General features: G+C 45.8%; 1 protein-coding gene across 4 annotated transcripts in view; it reads right to left on the reverse strand.

Moving 5' to 3' along the window:
* Positions 1-5,282: 5,282 nt before the first annotated feature.
* Positions 5,283-25,429, reverse strand: part of efnb2a (ephrin-B2a) — a 26,747-nt gene continuing 6,600 nt past the window's right edge. The window contains exons 2-5 of one of the 4 annotated variants that reach the window (XM_076081050.1): positions 17,956-18,239; positions 9,106-9,198; positions 7,795-7,905; positions 5,283-5,931 (exon numbers count right to left, since the gene is read on the reverse strand). In XM_076081050.1, coding sequence (XP_075937165.1) covers positions 5,531-5,931; positions 7,795-7,905; positions 9,106-9,198; positions 17,956-18,239 — 889 coding nt within the window. In that variant the 3' untranslated portion in view covers positions 5,283-5,530. Of the gene's footprint in view, positions 5,938-7,755; positions 7,906-9,105; positions 9,199-17,955; positions 18,240-25,429 lie in introns of all 4 variants that reach the window. The other 3 variants (XM_076081049.1, XM_076081048.1, XM_076081051.1) reach the window with 3 other exon arrangements.

Genomic DNA, 25,429 nt, shown 5'->3' on the forward strand with positions numbered 1-25,429 from the left:
TGGTGGCTGGCTCACTGGCACTAACAGCTATAGTGGATGGAATGTCTGGCCTGTAATGGCTGTGTCTCTGCCTGGCTATATTTTGGCAGGTTGTCCTTCTGACTCACCGGCAGCATTGCTGGTTATACAGTCTAGTTGCCTGGATATGTTGGCTGACTCATCGGCTTAGTGACAGTTTGGCCCTGTGCTGGTTCTGTTTCAGAGAGTAACCATCACTGATGTGGTTTCCCTTTGGGCACTTAGTTTCAATCCAAAAAATCTTAGAAGGGACGATTTTTTCGTATAATTAAATGTACTCAACATGGGGAGTACTAATCAGCCTGTGAAAACATCATATTTTGATGATGATGTCATTGGGTTTATTTATTATACTATATTTATCCCGTTAACGGGAAAATTTGTCTCTGCATGACAGGAAATGGAGAATAACATGCAAAGACTCTGAGGCGGACCTGAAAGGGGACCTTGCAGTTAGAAGTCAACACTGTAAACCTTTGGCTATGAGGGCGCCCCATACCTGCTTCACTACGACCCCCAATGGTGCAGCTGTTTTGCTTCAATTCATCCACTAATGCAGTGGCCGTTCAAAACATGTCTGTTCAGTACGGACTGAATGCTTGGCCTGTGGTGTTTCTGATGCAGATTTCTGCTCATACAAACAAGTTTACACTCAATACTGCGCTCCCTTTGCTCTTCCTTCCTCAGCAATACACCTGTCATGACAGAGTAGCAGCACACACCCAAGTCTCGGCTACGTATGGTCAGAAACACCAGTGAAACACACTCCAGTTGAGGAAAAAACACCAGGGGCAGGCCTGGCGACCGTGGCTAAGTGGAGAGCAGGGTCGTTCTTCAATCAGAGGATCGGCCGTTCGATCCCCAGCTCCACTAGTTGCATGTCGATGTGTCCTTGAGCAAGGCACAGCTACGGAGCAACATTGCTCCCGTAGCTGTGCCTACGGTGTGTGAATGTAGACAGTCTCATGGGCAGGTGGCATGGTAGCCCCTTCAATCAGTGTATGAATGGATGAATGATGACATGTAGTGTGAAAGAGCTTTGAGTGGTCGGAAAGACTAGAAAAGTACAGTCCATTTACCATTTACCTTCAGCCAGGTAGGCAACTGTCAGGGTCCCCAAACTACAAGGTGCTGAAACAGCTATAGATTTATTATGATGTTTAGATATGAAAAATATTGAATTATGTTACTATTCTTAATCATTGCACCCCAAAACAACTTACGAAAAGCCTACAGATCACTTAAGAAATATGCAACTCAACTGTATACTACTTGAGAAAATCATTGATGACTACATTTACCTGACAGAGAGAAATGGTTTTCTTAGCTTCTTGTGGAAGAGCTTCAATGGGCTGCACACAGCCCACCCCTCAACCCCATCCAACATACTTAGGATAAACTGGCATGGCAACTTAGACTATGAGTCAGACCTGATCACGCAACTACAGTGGTGGACCTTGCTAGTTCTCTTGTAGCTGACTGGGAGCAAATCCCTGCAGCCAGGTGTCAACATCTGGTTGGAGGACTGAACCCAGAAGAGTGTGTTATAGCAGCAGATCAACACTCACAGCTTTGGGATGAAATCATATGTGGGTGTCCGTCTACGTTTGACCATGTGGTATATCTTCTTGACTAGAAAATTAAAAATCTGGTTTCTTATTTTAGTTCTTATAAAAATAAAATGTTCAATGCAAATGTGAGGAATATTTTCTGTAAATATCATGTAAATGACAGCATGGCCACAGGGAGACTGAAGCAGTGGATTGTATGAAGCGTGTCCTCTGGAGTTACTCTACACTGAGATGAATAAGTAAATGAAAGTGTCATTTCAACTCCTTTACTGTCAAGTTGTGTGAAACAATAAGAAATAGACATTATTTATTCATGCGGTATGAAAGCAACAAAGCAACACAGGCAGACAGCGCGTCCATAGGAAAAACATTTTATTGAAAAACATTTTCAGTTTGTAACAGACTGGTGGAATGTGTGTCATTTATCCTCACTTTGAACTTATTTTAAATTGTTGAATGTTTAAACAATTTTTTCCCAGCCTGGCCATCTCACACTGCAAGGAACGGGAGAACAGGGCTACGAGCACCCGGTGAGCACGACGCGACTAAAGGAACCAGGGCGGACGAACAGGCAAATCTAATAATACTGTGTTACTCACAAACTGGACTGAGGTTAAATCATAAACGGAACAGAAAGGAAAGAAAAAGAAACTAATTCAATAAATATTTATGGTTCACACTTATGGCACAAATATGCAGCAGTCGGTTTGGCAACTTTTCTCTCATTTTTTTAAAAACCAAATTACCATGGAAACAGTGCAAAAGGGGAGGGAGTGGGGAGGACACGGGCTTTCCATCGAGCGCTAGCTAAAATACATAGCAAAAAATTCAAATTTTATACAAAACATCTTACTTTAAGAGTTTATAAAAAAATGTTTTTATTGGGTTCTGGTCAATATTTACATAAGCTATTTACCAAAAAAGTAGTATGCTCTGTTTTACTGACGTGTATTCCATTTTTCTGTACTTTTTTTCTCCATTTACTTCCCTAAAAAGGTGAATAAGGCTATTGTAACAACCCAGGATCCATATACAATACAAACATTAATGTATTTACAGTTTCTTACCTACAGAAGTACGGTGCAAAATTACTGAGTCAAGTGACCAAGGGCTGACCATACGAGCAAGGCATTTTACAGTAGCCTGAGGTGCTTCTCCTTGCCTTCGGGCTAAGACTCTCACAGCATCGCTACAACATTTCATCACAGGTCGACTCAAACCCGGTCAATGTTGGGAGAGCGTTAGTCGAGTGGCAGCTAAGAAAAGGACGTCAGATTCAAATAAACTAATAAGATTGTCATATTCTGCCGCAAACAGAGCAACTAAACAGCCATTTCTTTGTGTGTGTGTGTGTGTGTGTGTGTGTGTGTCTTCTTTTCATCTTTTCTTAAATACCTGTTCAGGTGTGATATATATGCTTTTTAATGGTTTCATTTTTCACAGTTTACCTTTGTACTACGGCACATAGTTAAAACAGAAAAGGTTCAAATAATACTACAAATAATGCAGGAAAGGAAAACTAACAGCAGGCTTGTGTGACGTACTTTGCTAGTTTTGTGTCATTTGTTTGTTGTTACATCTTTCAGTGGTTAAGAACACTTTCCATAGGTGGTTTGTTTTTTCTCAGAATCGATTAAAAAAATAAATAAGAATTGCATATTTGCAGATTTTGTAGCCTCTTAGAGGCACAAACCTCAGATCATACAAGGCTTGGCTTTTCGGTGAAATTTTGATGTTCTTCATGAACAAATGATGACGATGGGCTGATGCATGCTCTGGGAACAGCTAAAGTTATGATTATGATGCTAAGCCAAAAATATTAATGGATGTGAAGTCACTGAAATATGGACTTGTTCAACACGCGCACACACACACACACACACACACACACATGCACAAGAGAACATGAGAGGTGTGTATGAGGAGAGTCGGGGGCACTGGGTGTTCGTGAGAATTATCCTTTGGGAAATGCTACACTGAGTGAGTGTGGGAGACATAACTACTCTGCCCTTGTGTACACCAATGTGAGCTATTTTGGGACAGATAAGTCTCCTCCCCCCCAGGGCCGGGGCCCAGGCTGCCCTCCCCTGGTCCTCTTTCCCAGGCCCTGTGTCTGTGGACGAGAGCTCATGAAAATATGGGAGATATGAATTAATCAAATCCTGGATTGCATAATGTGCACTTCTACCATAATATATTAACAATCCTTCTTCTTCTTCCTCTCCATGCGGCCTGACAACACCTGTGCTCTATGTGTTTATCATAAATAAATTCTGCGTTTTATTTCATTTTTCACCTTTGTAATGTCCTATTATGTAAAAAAGAGAGAAGTAAATCAAATAATCACAATATGGAAATGATAATGGATATTAAGAAACAGTGACAATGTAAGAAGATGTCCCTGTGCTTTTTTTTTTAACAATAGGAGAGCACCAGCCATGCTGATTCTGGGCCCTGAGGGCACCCTTAGTCATCATTGGACCCCCAGGGGTAAACATTACAGTACCTAGAGCTGTCTCAGCCAGCTACGCTAACCTCAACTAGATCTCGGGCCTCTTCCTCACCTGATGCGAAAAATGGCAGTAAGGCGAATTGGATTTCTTATTGCCCCTAACACTTTCCCGTGTGAAAAGCCCAGGTTGTAGAGAAGTTGAGGCGAGCCCTTTCTGCTAAATGTGATGGGATACAGCTGCTCTCCCATCTCAAGCTATCACTGTGTCTCTCTCTGACTGCTGCCAAGAGTGGAGGTACCAAAAAAGGGTTAAAAGTGCTGCTCTATGTATATGAAAGTCCTCCACTCTTCCCAGGAGCCTCCTGGGCAGTCCTCACACGTGCCTTGTTCCCTGGCGAGAGTGCGCAAATTGAAGTAAAATCCTTGCTCATGCTCTCGCCACTCCTAGCCACTGTTGGGTAACTTGTGTTTGAATGTCACATACGATTTAACTTGTCACTAAAGGAAAAGAAAACCTCTATCTGTATTTGAACTGCACCAGGATATGAAAACCAGATACGACCAGAAACAAGATCAGTAAATGTTGAAAGTACAAAAAAACTATTTTTCTTAACTTGAGACCTTCAAATATCATCTGAAAGAAGTGATTTGCTGAAAACATATCTGGGAGGATTGGTGCAATCCACACTTAAACCCAAACAGTTCACATTGACTGGTGAGACAGTGTGTCTGTGCGTGTGGGTGAATGTGTGTATATGTGATGGTGAGCATGTGGGTGGCAGGGTGAATGGTGATCTCCATGAGTCAGTCAGGAAAGTCCCAGAGAGGAGCGGTGTGAGAACCTCTCTCCGTCCTCCTCGTCCAACTGGTGAATCCACAGAGTCTCTCTGGCTAGTGAGTATCAAGGGAGGGCAGCCACTTTGTGAGTTCATGGTCAGCCCATGTTCTCCTTTACATCTCCTCATTTTTCTTTTTCCAAGCAATAGTCTCTCTTATGGTGAAGCCACAAATTCCTTCCAATCCTCTCTTGCCAGCAAACCTTCGCGTTCATACATCCGTCCATCCGTCCTATCCCAGACAAAGAAAAACAAGCTGTGCATCCGTCTAACTCTCTGATCCCACAACACTCAGTTCCCTCAAAAACAAAACGGGGAGCAGCATCGGGGGAAGAAGAGATCGTCCTGTCTATTTCCAAAGAGCGGCAGCGGTAGCTTTCTCTTCGGCCCTCCACCCATCCCGTCCGCACCGACCAAACCAGAGCGACAAGGTATCAGCAAAGCTTTGATAAAGAAAGAAGTAGTGACAAAACATCAGAGACGAGGAGGAGGAGGAGGAGGAGGAGGAGGAGGAGGAGGAGGAGGAGTCGACAAAGAGAGAAAGAGAGAAAGAGCGAGAGTGATTGCGGGCGTGCCATTGGCGCCAGCCAAAACTAAAAACCCGCTCTGCCCGGGATTGTTCCAGTTTGTCTCTTGCTTTCAAAAGTTCCACCTCAGACCTTGTAATAGATGTTGGCCGGGCTCTGAGGCGGCATCTCCTGAACTATGTAGACCGGGTGGCCGTAGTCGCCGCTGACCTTCTCGTAGTGGGGGCAGAAGACGCTGTCAGCAGTCCTGAGCGGGATGATGATGTCGCTGGGCTCCGAGCCGTTATTGTTCCCGCCGCCTCCGCTCCGTTTGGGCGTGGCCAGCGTACTCAGAGACAGCGTGGCTGCGTGCTGCGGCGAGTGCTTGCGGTGCCGCCGACGGTACTTGAGCAGCAGCAGGACCAGCATGATGATGATGATGATGAAAATGACGCTGCCTGAAGCGATGCCAACGAAGATGGCCACCTCGGAGCCGATGATGCTGGAGGACTTTCCACTGTTGTCATTGTCGCTGCTTTCTCTGGGCGCTACACCTGGGAGACAGAGGGAGGCAAACGTGAGGCTAAAATCATATATTCTATATATAAACACGTTCAAACAGCAGCAAAAAAGAAAATTGAGGGGTCTGGGTGTGTTTAAAACAAACTGCTTTGTATCGCATGCATTACAGGGCTAGGTGTGGAGCGCTAATCATCCAAATGGGGATAACAACATACACACCCAGCCAATCTTTCCACGAAGGTTGTGCACACAAAGTCATTGTGTCAAGAGAGAGAACCTCTGGCCAATTGCTCTGTGAAGTGGCCATGATACCCATATCCATAAGTTACAGAAATGTGATTCTGGTGCAGAATTCTGACACCAGTAGAGTGTAGAGGAACGAGTTCTCAGATGCTGCTCGAGGATCCTAAAAACACTTCAGTTAAGATTCTTACTGACGCCTTTAAAGGAAAGAAAAGGAAGCCGTGTTTTCGTCTTTCGCTGCCTTTCCCTTTCGTTCTTCACAATCTTTTCATCATGTCACAGTAAAGGCGTCTGGAACAGGCCAGCAGCACAGCGGCTGAGCGTGAATCCTGCCTATAGAGGGCTTTTGTATAAAGGTCACATTCGATCGGTGGCTATTCAAATTCCGCCGGTGAAGACTGCAACCTTGAAACTATAGGGCAAGCAGTCTGATAGGAGATGCAATGGCTGGGGTAGATCCAGGCAAATGGCACTTAAATAAATTGCATCTTGAAAGACATAAAAAGTAACTTCGGTTTCTAACTAACAGCCCCAAAGGGAAGCAAATACGACAGAAGGATTTGATGTCATCGTTAGGCATCAATTATGAAAGTCAAGCTGGGCTCTGAATCCCAGTGATGGGCATTCTGGTTAACATCCAACACCTAAAGGGGGGAGGGGGGGTTGTTTCCTGTGTGTCCCTGTCTGCCGCTGTTCTCCTGAGGACCTGAAGCTGTCTCTGCTGTGGTAGGGGGAGTGGATACAGGATGGCAGGCAGCCCAAAGCAAGGAACCTTCCGTTGTTTTACAAGGGGATCATGCTGCCTCAGACGCTCTGCCCACAGCGCTCTGACGCCCATATGCTCCTGATAGCTGCCGGGATGGACGGCTGGGGCATAAAAGAGCAGGAGACAGGAACATGGAGAGAGCAAGATGCTGATGTCTGCAGATAAAAGGTGCCATCATGGATCTAACAGGCAGCCTGGCCAATCTGCATGCTCAACGTTAAGGCAGATTTGGGAGTGAAAACATAAAGAGTCAGGTGAGGCCGCGCCCTCAATGAGCCAGGACATGGAAGGGAAGGAACGGAGGACTGTTGTTATAGGTCAGCTTGTTTTTGTTCCCGGGCCCTTCCTGTTTCTTGTTATCTAAGCACAGCTCACTGCGGAAATTGCCGGCCTGATATTCTTAAGAGATTTTTAACTGCAATATAATAACCGAGATAAGAGCAGTCTGCACGTAGCCACAGTTGTGATTTGGTGCAGAAACAAGTCTGTACTGAGAGCAGGTCGTTAAAAAGATGGCAGACAGCGATCAGATCCTTTTCCTGAAAATGTCATTTAAGCGGCGGGTTGAGGCTGGAATGTGGCCAGTGTGGAGATACCTTATAAGTCCTTGAGAGGCCGGAGATGCCTATCAGTTTTATGGGCAACATTCAATTACTGGCTGATGAATAGCTGATCTTTCTTTCCTTCACTTTCACACGCACACCTCAGTGACTCTTGCAAACACACACACACACACACACACACACACACATTCGCCTACTTAGCGTTATCTGCTCTTAGCTGACCGAACAATCTCCCGCCCACAAGCCAAACTGTGTCGATAAATCCTCCACGCAATTACCAATTTCCTGGTATTTAAGCTGCAAGTAGGTGATCTCACCTGGTTTCTCCAGCACATCGTTGGGGTTATAGGTCTCCTTGCCATCTGAGTGCTTGGGTGAGTAGGGTACTCTGGTGGGAATGTCTTTGGGTGAGATAGGGTCAGAGGGATCTGGAAAAATGCGGAGAAGATGCATGAAAATTAATGGGGAATTACTTTTTCGTGTAGGGTATGTCTATGTTGTTGATGCTCATGTAAAGGGACTGGTTCAGATTGTTCTCCGTGTCAATTAGGTTTCTTTGTCCCTGTTGTGCTGGGTTTCGTCTCAGCAACAAACCTACATGTGACTACCAGCAAAACACAAAGAGGGAATTTCCTACGGAAAAACAATAAAAAATTCTTGAACCTCTAAATGCTTCAACAATGCAACCAGCAGCAAAATGATCTTCGACTACGTTCACATGAAGCAAAGTGTTTCTGTACAAACAGCTCTTCATGACCCAGACATGACTGTAATCCACCATAAAGAGTCGGTAATGGTTGTTTTCTGGTTCTGCAATGGGTCCATGTAGTTCTAAATGCTGCTAAAATGTCTGTCTGGAGTACTTCACTGAGCATCTGCTGTCAGAATCACTATGCACCTTCAAGCTTAACTGTACCAAACCCACACTAAATAGTACATTTTGTTTAATAAAGCCACTGATTCGTGAGCAAGTCTTAACACTGGAGCCAATTTCCAGCACCTGTTCTTTGCTGTTACTTCCTCCGAGTGCAGCAGCTTCGATTAATTCCCTGACCTTCTCCTCTCAATAGTGCTAGAGCTGGTGTTGACGAGAGGGCCGACCCCAGGAAATGGCTTCTCTGGGTTGCAGCCGGGCAACCGATAATTATCGCAGCGATAATTATCGCTGTAATTAAGAATAGAGTCCGGTGTGTCTGGTGTGATTGCGTGGGGCACACTACATGTGTGCTTCACATGTAGTGTGTAGAATGCCCACTCAGGGACAGTGTGTGTGTGTGTGGGTGTCACACACATGAGAATTATGTGTTTGTGTGCCTCTAAACTAGATTTGCATGTGTAGAAATCCTTCTAGTTGAAAGGGTGTATGCAGCAGATGCTTCCAGTGCACGTGTGCATGCAAGCATAGGCAATAGTGTGTGAGTGTGTTTCCACTAGATTACATCTCCTGCCCCCTCGCAGCCCCAGGTGTCATGGAGACGATGGAGCAGTATGCTGCACAGCCTCCTATGACCTTATTAGGGCATTTTCAGAGTCTCACACAATTCTTCTCAATGTACTAGCGCTGCATTGTGGCTGCCCGCTCACGCCCGCAGGCACTCACCACCGTAATTCAATAATACAATACTCACTTTGTCCCACTTTCATGATTATCTTCATGGACCTGGTCTTGCACAGTCCCCCCTCCTGGTTGTCGATGCCCTCCATGGTGCCGTTAGATGTAGCTACAGCGGGCAGAGAGAGAGGGACAAGGTTAGAATTAGCTGTCGCTGCGTGCACCTGGTACAAAAAAGATGTGTTGGGGAAACTGTGTTGCCATATATGCCTTAAGCCTATCTCGGAAAAACAGCCAGTTCCCCAAAACAACAGAGACACTGAGAGCCTTCCTCTGAGGAAGGATATGAGTCATATCCCCTTTAATAAGATCACAATTCACCTGTTCATCACCTCAAATGCTACGCTCTAGAGGGATATTTCACATCCCCAAAGTCAATTAACTTGAGTAATTGTGACTGTAATACCTCTAACTGTGCTGATGGGCCTCATGAAGGAGGCAGTTAAGGGAGGTGAGAAGAGGGGAAAGACTGAGAAAGGGAAAGAACGATGACTGCCACGGCAGCGGCCATCTTTGCAAGCCGCAGGAAATTCGGAGGCTTATCGTGCATTAGCACTAATAGCACTCCAGAGAGAGGTGGCCAGTTATTAAAGAACACACTTTTGGGATTTTAAAAGCCCTCAAAAGCTCAGATCTAAAAAACCAAACTCGCTGCCAGGCTGAAGAAGATGGAGAGGCCTGCTGACAACATGAGAACAAATACTCAGGGATGTAAACAGGACGGGGTGAGAAAGGGTTTAAAAAAACACTTTTCCAAGAGAAGCAGTGAAATTAAGAGAACAGAGGGAAGTGATGAATCCCCTTAGATGAAAAGTGCTTAAAGGATCTGAAAATAACATTTAAACACAGGAGAACACAGAAGTGCAGCGCTAAACACTGTGTTTAAGGGACAACAGCAGATGTTGGGAGAGGAATCTGGAGGGGCGGAGCAAGACGTCCCACATGTGACAGGAGGAACAAAACGGGCCCTGTAAGCAGATGCTGAAGAAGGAATATCTGCTTGTGTCAAAAAGATGTGGGCCACACTGACAACATGCAAAGGCTGCCCATCCACAGCTCAATCAGCTGGATGCTTTCAAGCCCATTAGCTGCTACACCGCCTCTCTGCTTGTCTGCTTTTATCTGCGCTGCCTCTTGAGGCGGCTGGGCAGTACTGCAGCTGGCGTGGATCATGAGATGGACAGGGAACAGGAAAGAAGGGAGGGAGGGAGGTGGGGGTAGTAGAGCTTGTGGTCTATCAGGTCAGTAACACAGAGGCTAACGAGCTGCCAGGGCTTAGCAGCTTGGCTTCCCGCCAGCACGCAGTGGCCCGCATTCACTACGACCGTGCCCACCACACTGACCCCCACCCCCTCCCCTCTGCTCCCCCTCAGCCCCTCCTCATTCTCCTCCTTCCAACAACACCCCATCATCCCCAGCTTCCTTCTCTCCAGGGCAGCCACCTTGCAGCCGCTACCCTCTCCCCTAAACCCCATTACCCCATGAACACACTCGGCTCTACCTCAACATGTTCCCATTCCTGCTGCACTCGAAGCCTTTCCATCAACTGCAGGGGAAGTGAAAGGCAGGTGCCGAGGTCTCGATTGAAACATCTTTGAAAAATGAAGCTTTGCATAGTTTGCAGCTTTCTCTTTCTCCTCCTCCCAGCTGTCTTTTTTCTCTTCCTTTTCCACCCTCCCGGAATCCCCTTGCTTCAATGAGACGGTGATGGGAGCGGACACAAAGAGCATGTTAACAAGGACTCCCTCCCCCCCTTCCTCCTTCCCACCCTCCATCTCGCCTCCTCTCTCCCTCTGTCTCCTTCTCCAGCTGACCTATGGCTTTTCCAGTGGAGACCGAAAAGCACATTACAGACAAAGCTTCTTAAAGGCTTGTGCTCCTGTGCCCGTGTGTGTGTGTGTGTGTGTGTGTCTGTTCATTTCATAAACCTATTAGCATAACACGCATTGATTTTAACAATCCTGCAGGATGTCATTAACCATCTTAACACTGTAGACTTTGTAGTGCTTGTCAGGATGGCAGTGTGTTTGTGCAGTGGTGTTTGAGGCCTGAGGTGCGTGGGATGTCGAGGTGCATGCACGCTCAGAAGCACTTGTGCCCGAGAGGTCAGAGTTCACAGAGCGGTGGACTGCACAGACGGTGCATTTAGGTCTGCCACACATATCGCCGCTTGTATCACTGCCTATTTCTTTGTTCTGTCCTCCCTTCTTCTTTCCCTTTGCCCTATTAACACATCAACATCCATTCACTCTGAAGCCAAACAAAAAAAAAGACTGAATCTCCTCGTCAAGCTTCCAGAAACGGGGCTTTTGTTAACTTGCCTCGCAACGTTTCCTTGACGTTTAAAAGAAGTCGTGGAAAAAAAAGAAAATCCTCAAACTGGAGTCATTTGAAACTTTAAATTCTTCTTCCCCTTTAAATGCCGAGTAAAACACACACTCACTATGCCAAGGCTGCAGTGCCGGCAAGCCTGACTTGGATTTAAACAGAATGTGATTGTTGAATGAGCTCAGGCTTCCTGAATGACTGGCCCTCCTCAGCCCAGGCAGACGAGGCCAGGCTGGACGGGCTGACAGACTAGCTGCTAGAGTTAACCAGCCAATCCATAATGCTGGGTCTGAAGGAACATGTTGGGGGGGGGGGGGGGCATTACAGCATCCAGATAAGACTCACAGACATGGGAGGGGGGAGTACAAGTAGTAAAAAGGAGAAGGAATAGTGAGAGAGATTGAGCCAGTACTTCGGCTTGTGTGTGACCTTCTGCAGGGACCCGGAGAGAAACAAGAGAGAGAAACAATGAGGTCAAAGGAAGGGCTACATTGGATTCTCCTTCCCCGTTCATCTTGACTGTGAATTACAGTCTATTTTCTCACTCCATTTGCACTGGCGATGTGGTTAAGATCGGGTTCTAGTGGTGAGCAAGATTGGTCCCACACACACACTCGCATTCACAGTCACATACACACACACACACACACACACACACACCCACACATGCAAAAAACAGGCTCCGCAAATGGGGAAAAATGTCATCAGGAAAAATCCCTCACCGGCTGTGACAAAGTAGGCTACCGCTTGAGACCGAAGTGACAGCTTGAGTGGGTCTGAAACACACACACACACACACACACACACACACACCTTCAACCACACACAGGTCACATGTCGTCTCAAACCAATGGTAGAACTGTGTGAAAGAAGTGTCCTCACTCTGAGCGTCTGTCTGTGTGTGTTTGAGCCACGTGTAAAATGAACATTAGCATACAACACACACTCCAACCACAGTCATAAACACACCACAAGTCACGCAGCCCCTACACGTCCTCCCCCTCAGCCTCATTTACCCTGTTTATCAAATCAAGAGAGTGGAAAATCCCCTTGTGCTCAATGAGACAGTCCATAGCGAGCTACACTCCAGATAAAGACTGAAAGACTTCTCCTAATGTAACTCTCAGATAAGAAATAGCTCCAACAGATCACTGTGCTAGCATTTAGAGCTAGTTTCAGAGTGGCATATGGTGTTTAAGCTAACATCGCATCTAAAGAGCGGTGTTAGTGGTTAATAGCATTTGTATCATTTTGATTATCTGTAAAGATATGTTTCAGTTTCATTTGGACAAATATCATGTACAGAGATAGTTTAAATGTCTGTAGTCCAGCATCAAGAGTGCTGTAAAGCTTGAAAAACAACACTTTGAAAGCGGCCTCACCAACGTTGTCAAATTCTGTGGGTTTAATTAATACACGATGCCCTGCTGCAAAAGGGACAATGCGTGGCCATGCATAATGAAACAGAGCAAAGGCATGGCGACAGGAGCCTGAAGAGGCATCTCAGAAAGGCCGATAGGAAGGGAGAGAGAGGGCATTGCACACGGCAAGAAAATGAGAGAATGGACGGATGGACACAGTGCGGATGTGTCCCAGAAAGAGAAGAAGTGAGACAAAGGCAGCTATGATCTAAATGACGAGCATAAATTGCCATCCGTCGGGTTGCCGTGGAGCGTGAAGCCCTCATCACGGAGCTGGGGTTACGGGCTGGTTAATACCCGTCATCACCGTGTGCCCTAATCACCCGTGACAAGAGGCGCCTCCGCGTTTAGAGACCCTGGTGACCCTCAGAAACAAGGCCAGGGCAAAGCTGGCTCACCCCAGATCTACTCAAAGCTGTGTAGTAATCACCACTAGCCTCTCTCAAAACACAAACATTTTAAATAAATGATTCAGATCCACTTAAATTTAGGTTAACACGCAATTATTACAGCAGCGATAAGTGGATTCATTGCAATTTGGGGTGAAAATAAGCATAGTTCTCTAGGTTGTTAGCTACGCAGACACAAAGCAGCACTGACTGCTGCTGAACAAACCTGTCCTCCATCATCATAATGTGATCATAATAACGTCACCACCAATCCCATGAACCTGGATGCATTGGGGTGAACAAAGAACCGATAGTTTCAATCAGACAAAAACCTGAAAGTGCATTTTGAATTCATCAAATTGAATGAGGAGGATGTTCCCCCTCAGAGCTCACGTTAGATCCAGACGACACTCCGAGTAGCAAGGAGGTGACGGGACGATGTTGTGTTGTGACTGAGGCGAAGGTTGATTAAGTCTTGATGAAATCTCTCTGTGCATGTCTGCCCTGACTGTAAATTCAGCCTTGTCCTTCTTCTGCCCTGTTTAGCTCATCATCCCTCTCGTTCTACCCCTTCTCCCTTTTGCTCTATTTCTCTTCTCTCTCTCTCTCTCTCTCTCTCTCTCTCTTTATCTCTCTCTCTCTTTCTCTCTCTCTTTATCTCTTTATCTCTCTCTCTCTCTCTCTCTCTCTCTCTCTCTCTCTTTATCTCTCTTTGCCTCTTTAGCTCATGTAATCATCCAGCTCACTACGTTCTCGGCTGCAGGCCATGCTGCCGCAAACGATCACATCAAACTCATCTGCTCTCAGCAAAAAAGAAGGCACACAGAAGTACACTCACACACACACACATGTGCTTGCACAAAATACACAAACGCGCCCACGTGTAGTCACAGAGACAGAGATCTGCGGATACACAGCGGCCCTTTTCTAAGCATGCAAGCAAACACACAGTTTGCAAATTCACGATCACGCACACACACAAGAGCAGACCGTGTGATGCGTGCATCCTTTTTGTTCATTGGCCGCCTGTCTTCACTGCAGGATAGTACAGGATGAGACAGTCAATGCTGAGGCCTGATGTCACCGTCGCTTCAATGGGTGGTTTTGAAGTTGGGGAGGGGGGGTGGGGGGGGTTGAGCATACCCATCCAATCTAGGTCTAGCCTTACTCACACAATACTCAACACAAGGCCGCACTAATCCAATCGGTGGAGGCTGCGTAGCATTGATGTGGGGGCCTTGGCAATTGTGAGAAGAAATGGAGGATTAAACGCTGGTTAATTAATTACGTATCGAGTGCTCACTCCAGAAGACTAATGAAATCCTCGCCGTGAACTTTCCGAGGCGGTGTCACACTCCGATGGATCTTGGACAGCACTGCTGGGGGGAAGGCGGGGGCCGGGGACACACACACACACACACACACACACACACACACACACAGGCGTAAACAAGATGGCGATGCTTCCACGTAGAGCTACGCAGGGCAAGTCAGACCAAGAGCTCATTCACCCAACACACAGACACACAGAGTTACACCCACAGGCAAAGACTGACACACTGGCTCACTCCAACACTGCAGGGTACAAACAACCAAGAGTCTGAGTCCACCTTCTCTCAGTCTGTCTTTTTTGTGTGCGTGTGTTTCGTTTGTGCTGCACTTCTGGTGTTTACACATGCAAAGCTGGAGCTGGAGTTGGAGAGCAATTAACAGCAAAACATGACACACTCCAATGGAGAAACAGCTCCCTCTCTCCCCTCTTTAGGCTACACATTTGAATTTTGGGTAGCTGTGAAGGGAGGCAGAATGGCGGCAGAATTACAACTGCAATTTTGCAGTTGTAAGAACTGCAAAATTGGATTTTCCAACTCGTCGTCTTAAAGTTGTGAATTGACAACTTGTCGACTCGGCAAGCTGATGAAGAGGAGGGGTTTTAACGTGAGGCGGTGAGAAATTGAATATTCCTGTCTGCTAGAAAACCACAGAGAGAAATAGGTGATCTAGATGTCTCGATAGAGTGAACAGGACTGTTGTTGTCACAGGGCGTCTGTACTGGTACAGCTGTGTGCACAGAGAAGATGCTTCAAGCTGCAGCCCCAGCTTCCTGAGGGACTGTGTGTGTGTGTGTGTGTGTGTGTGTGTGTGTGTGTGCGTGTTTGCCCTCACATCAGCCTGTCTCTCCAAACCACATGTACCCCTACATGTTCTGCATCATCCTGAACTCATCCCCGTCTTCTGATTCTGATCCACCACAGTGTGATCACATTCAGCAGCAGGAGAACCAGGGTAAGTAAACACCAGCAGCAGCTCGTCAATTATTAACTGCGCCGTTTGGGTGGAGGGAGACGAGGGGAGGGCGATCGCGTCTGCACCTTTGCAGTCAGAAGCCTTTGTAGTCTTTGAGCACACAGACACACACACACACACACACACACACACACACACACACAAACCACATCTGATGGTTTGATCGGCTCCTGTGGGTTTGGATGCTCATGCACGCCCTGCGCAGGTGTATTTATGTGTGGAGCCGCCCACCAGTCGTGTAGCTCCAGACACTTTATTTTCCAGCGAAACGTATTGTCATTTGGCCTCTGAGCCAGTGTTGAGCCATTAACCTGCTATATTTGCTCCAACATGTCTCACCTGCAAGACCACAAACGCAGCTGTTAGACTCTAACACAGCGAGACATGCCCCGCCGTGTAAATATCCTGCAGCTATGACACATTAGCGACAGAGCAGCTACTGTTGCATGTTTGGTTTTAAACTAAGGTAAGTAGAACTGATTGGGCATAATGTCTCGGAGAACCTGTTTTTCTGAAACAGCTGCTTGACAGATCTCTCTGCGGGACTTCCAGGTACTGTGGAGCTCAGAAAAACATTTAAACTCACAGGAGTTTGCTGCTGCAGGCGGTTTAACGTAGGATTTATACAGTTCAGTACAATTAGCTGACACCTTACACATTTGCTTTGCAAAATTCAACTTCCTCTCCCACAATAGACTGTTTGGATAAGAAGCAATGTGTTCCTCCTCTCTTCGCTCTCCTTTCTTCCCCTTCCTTCTACTCAGTCAGGAATATGGCCTTCCCCTACTGTGACAGCTCACAGATGGCTGTGGCAGAGCCTCACAGATGGTCCTATCTGCGGCACACCCCCCATCAGCGCCACACAGATGGTTCAGTCCACCTCCCATGTTTCAAACCAGGGGGCCGTCGCTAAGCCCCATCAGAACTTCCTCCCAGGACGCCGTTAGTGCATCACAGGCAATCAGCAAAACGGAGCGGCCACATCTGCACCATGAGGCTGAAGGGTGACTGTGGAGAGTACAGGCTGCCAAAGGTCTCACAGCTGAGGACCTTCGAGGGTTCAGTGTCGGTCCATAAGCGTATAAAGGCATCCATCGGAGAGGTGTGGCATGATGGGGTTTAAGATGCTGTTTCATGATCTGAGAAGCAAGGCTTGATATATATATATATATATATATATATATGATAAAAGATAAGCAAATACTACAATAAGACTTGAATACACTACAGATTCCCTTGAGTGGACTTATAGCATAACTTCAAATGGACCTTCAATATTTACTTTATGTTTTGAAGAAGAAAAGTAGCATAATCCTCAGACCAAGTACAAGTACTCACATTTAAGCTCTTGTCGATATTGAGTACCACTAAGTGTACTAATATAATTACCCTTTCTGAGTGTAACTAACAACGTGGTGCTTTTGCTGGCATTTTAACATTGCAGAAGGGACGTTAATGGCCTAATTACCCATTTAACTGTGCTATCAGTTAAACGGTTAAAAGAAATGATAAAAATTAAAAGTAACTCAAATTGAGCAGAACCCAGAGGAGTGGCTTGTCACATACAGGGAAATATCTGGTGCACCTTCAAGGTTAATTCACCTTAAGTGCGCCGGAGCTGTTGCTAACGTCAATGATGATGTTTTACTTGATGCATCAGCTGGCTGACGTAGCTTGGGTGTCTTCACAGGTCTTGAGGAGTTGTCGCATTTATTCACCAATAACTAAACTGTACACACACTGCACTGCTAGGTCAGCTGACTGCTGACTTCATGCTCATCATCACACACACACTCTCTCTCTCTCTCTTTCTCGACCGGACACTTTCTAACATTACGCCGGTCTTGCAATGCACTGGCGGAAACCCTGAGAGAGCGCACGGGCAGATAGAGGACCTCACAGCGATACTAATTGATGCGGTGGGGACTGAATCACTGCATCTGTCTACGACAGTGCACGCAGCATTGCTGGCTGCTAACTGTCCCGGACGAGTGAAGTGGGGACTGTAACAATAAACTGTTTGTGCTGAGCGGCTTATTCGGCTCCACTGACAAGAGGTTAACGTGTCGGGTGCGGTTGCACCGGAGTAGCTTTATAAGTATGAGTATATCAGTATCAGACCCGATATCTGTATCAGTGCATCCCTAATCCTTAGCGTTAATCTGTGATGTTCCATTCATTATTCAAGGAATAATTGTAATTGGCCGATACAACATTGTGAGTCAAATGCCAGCAAAGCAGTTCACCACCTCAGTTTGACCAGTGATCGACTAGAATGAGAAAAATACACAACCGCACAACAATCAGGTACGTCACCAACAGCTGCTTCTCAAACCTTGCTGAAGTGATAAGGAGGCTGTTTCCCCCTTACATAATGCATGGCCTAATTGATGATCCCTTGAGGGAGGGACGGGTACTTACAGATGATGTAGTAGTCTTTCCCCCTGAAGAACTCCAGGCCCCATAGATTGGGGCTGAACTCCTGAAACTTGAGGGTGAACTTAACGTCCTGGTCGGGCTTGACGCAGTTGAGCAGCGGCGTGTCGGCCTTGGTGATGGTGCAGCTCTCCAGCTGCTCCCTAGGCACCATGTATACCTTGTAATACTCCACGGCATCGCTCATCCCGCCGTCCACACGGGGGCACACAATGTCCAACTTATCCCCGATCTGGGGGTACAATACCACGCCTTGGCCTGGCACAAATCTGAAAGGAGATGCAGGGAGGTGGGGAACAGAAGATATTAGGATATTAGTTATCTGCAGAAAGAACAGATGATAAGTCATTCATTATGCATTGGAGTGTTTGCCATTGAGCCTCTCCATATCTTTCAAAAAGAGACAAGTCGGCTTAATTACTGATTAAGTCCATTCATTTTAGATGATGAAGGATAATCGAATGCGTGATGTGTGTACATGTGTGTGCATGTGGTGCAAAGTGACCCCTATCTGAAGATGAACACACAGCTTTTCCTCAGCGTTGTGGCAGTGAGAGAAGAATAATGAACCGGATAGATGAGGAGAAGACGACGTGCTTCCCTGGTGCCAAAGAAATGGCAGAACAGCGTTGGCATACAAAACAGGAAATTAAAAAACAATAAAAGCCCAGCTTGTTGAGGCAAAATCACAACAGAGCTGCAGAGAAACGCGCACACAGAGAGCCTGGAGGGGTTTGTCTGGGAGTGCAGTTGAATTTCCCTAAATTCTTCCCAAAAGTAAAATAATGTTGCCATTTAGTCTCTGAGTACTGAGAGCCCCTGCAGCATTGCTGTGATTGCACACGTTCTCTCTCTCTCTCTCTCACACACACACACACACACACACACACAGTTGGAGCTTGAGTTGGAGGTGAAACCTTGTATTTATCTGCTAAACCAATTTGCCCCACGCTTGGATACAATTTGAAATGTTAACCATGGATCCCTGGAGGCATTTAATGGCAAACTGAGAATATGGTGCAAGTAAAGAGACAGGGATGTGATGCACATACTGACGACTGAACATGAGGGGAATATCTCGATGATGTACTTGTGGTTCTGTGGATGTTTCTGGTGAGTGAGGGTATTTCGTTCTTTACCCCTTTGGTCTAGTGCTGGAACAATAGGTGAATTAAGCTATTAGTTGATGAACAGAAAATTAGATGGGATCTATTTTGATAATCGACTAATTGTTTAAAATCATTTTTCAAGCCCAAATACCGAACATTCCCTAGTTTCTCCTCCTTGCGTTTCATAGTAAACTCTTTGGGTTTCAGACAGTTGGTCAGTTAAAACAAAAGATTTGACGACGTCGCCTTGGACTTATTAGGATTTGTGTCATTTTAAAAAGTGAAAAATGTACTGATTATTCAGAAAGAAAAGATCTGTAGATGAACTGACAATGAAAGTAATCAATAGCTGCAGCCCTGTTTTGAATGTACGTTAGATAATTATTTTAGGAATTCATTCAGTCGGACAAACAGTTCAAATTAAATGACAAAAAAGCAGCAAATCCTCACATTTGAGAAGCCTGAACCAGCAAATGTTTGATACTTCTGCCTGATACTGTACATAACCTCAATGATTAATAAGTTATCAAAACGATCTTCTGATAATGGCCTCATCCTTTCCCTCCTCTCCTGTTCTTCTGTCTCGCTCACAAACCTTCATCCACCCAAACATGTATGTAAAACGTATATATACTGTAAATGCATCGTGTCTGTGGGCGGGCCCGCCATCTCCACCTGAACTTTGACTTCTTTTCTTGGAAGAAAGCACAGGAGAGCCTCAGATCGCCTCATTACAAAAGCAATGAGAGCGAAAGCAGCACACGCCTGCTCTCCCAGTGAGGACTGAGCACCAGAGTATACGGCTCTTACTCTCTTCTTCCCCGACTACAGACAGCCACCGCAGGGCGGCAGGGGACCAACACACAGGGGACGGGTGGAAAGCACAGTCCATTTATAATTAACAAAGAGCACTAAATGAAATAGCGGGGGGGAAATTCAACGCATATCAGTTTTATATACATATAAACATGCTGCTTGCTCTCACAGAAACATGTTCCTTCCTCTCTCTCTCTGTCACACACTCACTCTGTCTCTCAAACGTACGGACACAGACACATGCATTATTTCTCCTTCCTCCTCCGACAGCATGCATCATCTTCTTCGCTTCCGGCATGAGCTTGGGCATTCGGATGCACACGTGCACACGCTCACACATGCACACGCAGCGGCTAACTAGGCCGAGCGAATATCTTTTCTGCCCCCTGGGGACACACTCAGCAGTGGTACAGTGTGCCCAGTGACGGACACAGGGAGAGAGAGAGAGAGAGAGAGAGAGAGAGAGAGAGGAAGGGTATGCATGTCTGTGCATCGCAGCGCCATCTGGCATCATCTTATCATCTCTGAGTGTGTCTGGAGGGGGGGGGCACAGAGAGAGAGAGAGAGAAATGGAGGAAAGGTCCTTAGAAGTGAGTGGGGGGCTTCTACACAAACACTGTGGAGCTGTAGGTGTGTGCATTAACCTTGTGTGTGTGGTTGCAAGCATTAAGTCATGCATGCAAGCGGGCATGTGTGTTTGTACAGGGATGGAAGCATGCATGCATGTGCTTATTCTATTTTTCCGGGTATGCGCACGTTAGTGTGTGCGTGTGTGTGTGCGTGTGTGTAGCTCAGCTTGTGGTGGCCTTTATTTAACTACAGAGATTAATCTAGAAGTGCTTCAGTCAGGGGCGTAAATATAGACTGCCTGGGGCCCATGGGGTGGGGGGCCCATGGGGTGGGGGGCCCACGGGGAGAGCAGGCCAACTAACACTGTGTGTTCCATACTACCATACTATTCAGTACGCCAGAAAATATTTAGAATGTCCCAATACATCACATCGCATACATCACATTTTGCAGTTTGCTCACCCACAGTCCTCTGAGCAGATATATGAGCAAGAGTGAGGCTGTATTCAAAACCGTCGACTATGACGAAGGCAGTATGCAGTATATGTAACTTATGTGTTGATTCATTCTGCAGGATGCTTGGCCTGGTCAGGCCTTTAAACAAGCTCTTAATGCACTGGACAGAAAAAGACTCATTCCACTATTGCAATATCATCAAAAAATACAACTTGTTGAGCTTTGAATTTATTTATTTAGTGTGTGACCAATACTTTACAAGATACGCATGGTTTAGCTCCCCCACCCCTGAAACAAGTTATTCCAACAGCTCATGGTGAAGAGAGACATGAAGAGACATCAGAGACTGTAAGTATAATATATTGTCCTGTTCAGTTACAGCAACACGTCAGTGGAATGAATCCCCAACAAACGTATTTGTTTTAGTCACTTTTAGAACGAATGTTACAAAGGGTCATGTGCTCTCAGTCAGTTCATGTCATGATGGACATTTGTGTATTTAAACCATCCAGCCAACAGCAGGGACAGAAGAGCCTCTTGAGGCTGGTCTGTGGAGGGATTACAGCCGGATTCAGATTCATACCAAGCTGATGCATACCATAAATAACAACTCACCTCAACATGAAATCTGGACCGGTTGCTTTAAATGCCCTCGAAAAAAGAGTTTTCGAAAATAATTTGTTGAGGTAAAATAGTCATTATTATTCTATAACAAAATGATATGTTTATTGTAAATAAACTATATATAAATACTATAAACAACTTTTATATTAAATACACCTGACAACCATTCACATCCTGTTTGTTTTCCTAGATTCTGACTTTTAGAAGCACTTATGGGCGGAGCTACAGTAAAACACTCACACACACATACACACACACTCACACACTCACACACACATACAGTCACAGGCCCACGCCTACTGTACACATGTATTCATGGTGAACAGGTAAATCATTTCTGATGATTCATTTCACCTTTCTGACAATACCATCAACAGGGCGTCGGACCTCCTGCTCTGCTGCATGAATGCTATCACCACGGGAACTGGGCGACTTGCAGGAGATCAAACATGACTAAACCTACGAAACTAACAAACAGGGGCAGCTGCATGACACACACACACACACACACACACACACACATGCAAGAGCTAAAGGAAATGTCCCCATCTCTCTCTGTCCCTGTTCCTCTCACATACAAACACACTGAATATGAGATATGCTATCACAAAGGCTGTATCCTGTTCTTTCACTGTCTTTACAATTCAATATGGAGATCTGCCTCGGCCGGGGGCAGCGAAGAAACACGACCAACACACACCATCCTCTCTATTACCCTCTTGTATTTTAGCTGATTCACAGCACAGTGCAGGATAATGAAAGCATTCACTAAATGCTGACAAAGAAGAGTAAAACAGTTTGGATGTGTGTTTAAAGATAAGCTGCCAACAGGCTGATTGAGGGCAAACATGAGCTGGTCTGGATCGAGTCCTCAGAGAAACACAAAGGGAGGGGAACGAGAGGAGAGATGGGGACAGTGTCTCGTTGGACACTCGTTCATCAGTCCTACGCCTCCCTCCTGTGCTCCGTAACCCCCCCAACGCGCGTGCTCTTTGCGATGGGCGAGTGTGTGTGTCTGATACCAGACACCTGGACCAATGGCAGCCATTAGAACCAGACAGCAGGTACACAAGGTCACGCAGACAGGCTGGGGAGCCTGATGCAGATACCCAGGATGAATACGGGGGGGGGGGCAAACAAAAGGTAGCCCCATCATCTCATGATTGTAAATGCATTTGACCCCCACCTTGCTTTAAGCCCCCCCCACCATAAATACCCCTGTTTAAGAGAGCTGAGCCCTTCATCACATGAGGCCTGAGACGCTGTTACATCAGAATGTAAACTATGCTGATGTGATGTACAGACATTCATTTACTCCGAGTCATCTTCACTGAGTTGGCTGTTCGTTAAATACAGTTAACCTCTTCATGGCCGCTGTTCATCCTGTGGGACACCAGCAGTATGTAGAACTGGAAAAGTGAGATAAATATGAAAATGTAATGCAGATATTGATAGAATAACTCTTCTCTTCAGCTCACTGTGGTCATTTTCAAAATAATACATACAAACTAATAGTACAAACTCACTTACAGAACACAATGTCTCACTGTCAGAGCGGTCAGTCCAGCAGAGCATCAACTCTTTGTCTAAACGCATCACAATCAAAAGTGGTCATTTTGCTGGAGAGAAATATCTGCTGTGAGTGCAGCGCCTCTACGTGATGACGTGTAACCGTACAGACAAAGTATTAATGCGTGAAGAAGACACACAATGTGCCAAAACAAAGTAAAACAGCTGATTCTCACTGACAAGAATACAACAAAACAATGAGAAATGATTATAATATGTCAGAGCACGGAGATGTTGTGTTAGTTGCACTGCAGCAGATCGTTGATTAATACATTACTGACCAGCCCAGTTGTTTTTAATGATCAATTGTTGAAGCAATTTAAAGTTGCATTTATAAAGTAAAAATAACAAAGATGTTTGTGAGGATTTGCTGATTTCGTTGAGACTTTTCACGGCTTTTACCTTTGAGGTCGTTTTGAACTTGGAATGTGTTTTTATTTTAATTTTTACAGACCAAACAAGTCGCTCACTTTAAAAATGATCAAAGGGTAAAAAACAAATAGTGATGAACAGATACCGATATCGGTCAGATGTTGACTGAATAACTGTCTCTTCAATTCAATTCTATGCTGATATACAATATATATATCAGACTCTGGATCTTTAATGTAAGTTCTGATCAGTTTGTCGCTGCATTGAGAAGGTTTACAGTCGACTTGTATTTTCTTACAACTTTGAAGATTTCCCACCAAAGTTACTGGTGCACGATGTATCATTTTAATAATTAATGAATAACAATTATTTCATTTAAATCTATGTATATATTTTGTTAAGAAAGCAACATTCAAGTCAAGTGTCCTGACACATTAAAAAGCATCATCCCAGTGACGGACACACAGAGAGGCATACAGCTCAGTGATGAAACTCTGGTGTCGGCCGGTACCCACAGCCCATAATACATCCATACCGGGGCTGACAGTCCGATCGGTGCACCCATCAAACATAATGGACATCGTTATGAGCTGCAGTCCAGTTTTTCGGTCACGACATGCATCTTCCATCCTTCCCCACTCGATCAGTGCACTCTCACAGAACGTACAATCACAGGGAGGGAGAGAGAAGGAAAGAAAGGAACGGAGAGACGTACAGTGGCACTCTTCTTCTCCCTTCTTTCATCAGTGTTTATCTGACAATCTGCCCTCCTCCACTTCCCTACAAACAGACACACTGCTCACACAAAGCCAGCAGGAGAGAAGCTGTCGGCTCTATCAGCCTCATTCCTCTCGTCTCTAACCGAAGCGTCGGGACATTTGGTGGGAAGGTGAGAGCAGCCACAGGTGCCTGAACTCTCTCCTCACAACCTCCACGTCTCTGTCAGAGCTACAAATAAAGGCTTTTATTAAAACTGTGATGCTATTCATAATGAAACGGCGAAAATCAGACTGCTGCCATTTTCTTCTAACAAAAAGTCCTCGTAGCTTTTCTTGTGAAAGTGTTTTAGAGCAACGACTTGTGCTTTGTGAAAAACACAACACATCGATGCAGTTATCTTTAGGAAAAATGAATATGAACATATTGAAACAGTGAAATATGGAGCTGAACAGAAGGAAAAAAAGGAGGACGGGGAGGACTGTAGATCTACTGTCAGAGGTTATGCTGCTGCATGTGTCGCCAGTGAAGGAAATGAAAGCAACAAAAGTCAGATCTCTCTCTGTTTTCCACTGGATGGCTGTTTCCATGTGTGACACACCGGAGCACCGGGTGTGAACTCCAGACTCAATCTTGCCTCCGTCCGAATATTTACTGCCGATCAAAAGCAACTGTTTGACTCTGAATCTGCAGCTGCGGTGCGAGGATTCATTAAGGCGGCAGACAAAAGAGGCCAAGCCGGGGCATAGTGAGGGTTAATCCAGCCGCAACTCTTCACGGCGCCCCGGCTTTCGCCCTCTGTCGGCCGAGGGGACAGGGGTCTTTACGCCCCCCCCCCCATCGTGCTGTCTGTGCTCCGAGCCCTCGGCCTACCTTTCATCCAGTAATCCAGGCCTATGAGTTCTGAGCAGGCCTAGACATAATTACCCTCCACGCCCCAAGGGGCCCCGACGCTATCTTCCCTCACTCTCTATTTCTCTCCTTTCACTCCCTGTTCTTTTATTACAACATCTTAATCATCAACTTTTCTCTTGGCAGTAATCATTAAAAAGCTGCGTCAACCTCCATAACCCGGCAGTGTGAACTCTGTGTCGAACACGGCAGGACTTAACTTTCTCCTCTTCCTCTTCCTCCCCTCGCCATCCATGCCGATCGATGTAGCGAAATGAAAGCAACTGATCTTCCTCTCGCTCGGCTCCAGAGAGAAAGGACAAAATTAGAGGCAC

Source organism: Anarhichas minor, unplaced genomic scaffold (genome assembly GCF_050575085.1).
Source record: "Anarhichas minor isolate MPS153535 unplaced genomic scaffold, ASM5057508v1 ptg000078l, whole genome shotgun sequence".
Taxonomy (NCBI): domain Eukaryota; kingdom Metazoa; phylum Chordata; class Actinopteri; order Perciformes; family Anarhichadidae; genus Anarhichas; species Anarhichas minor.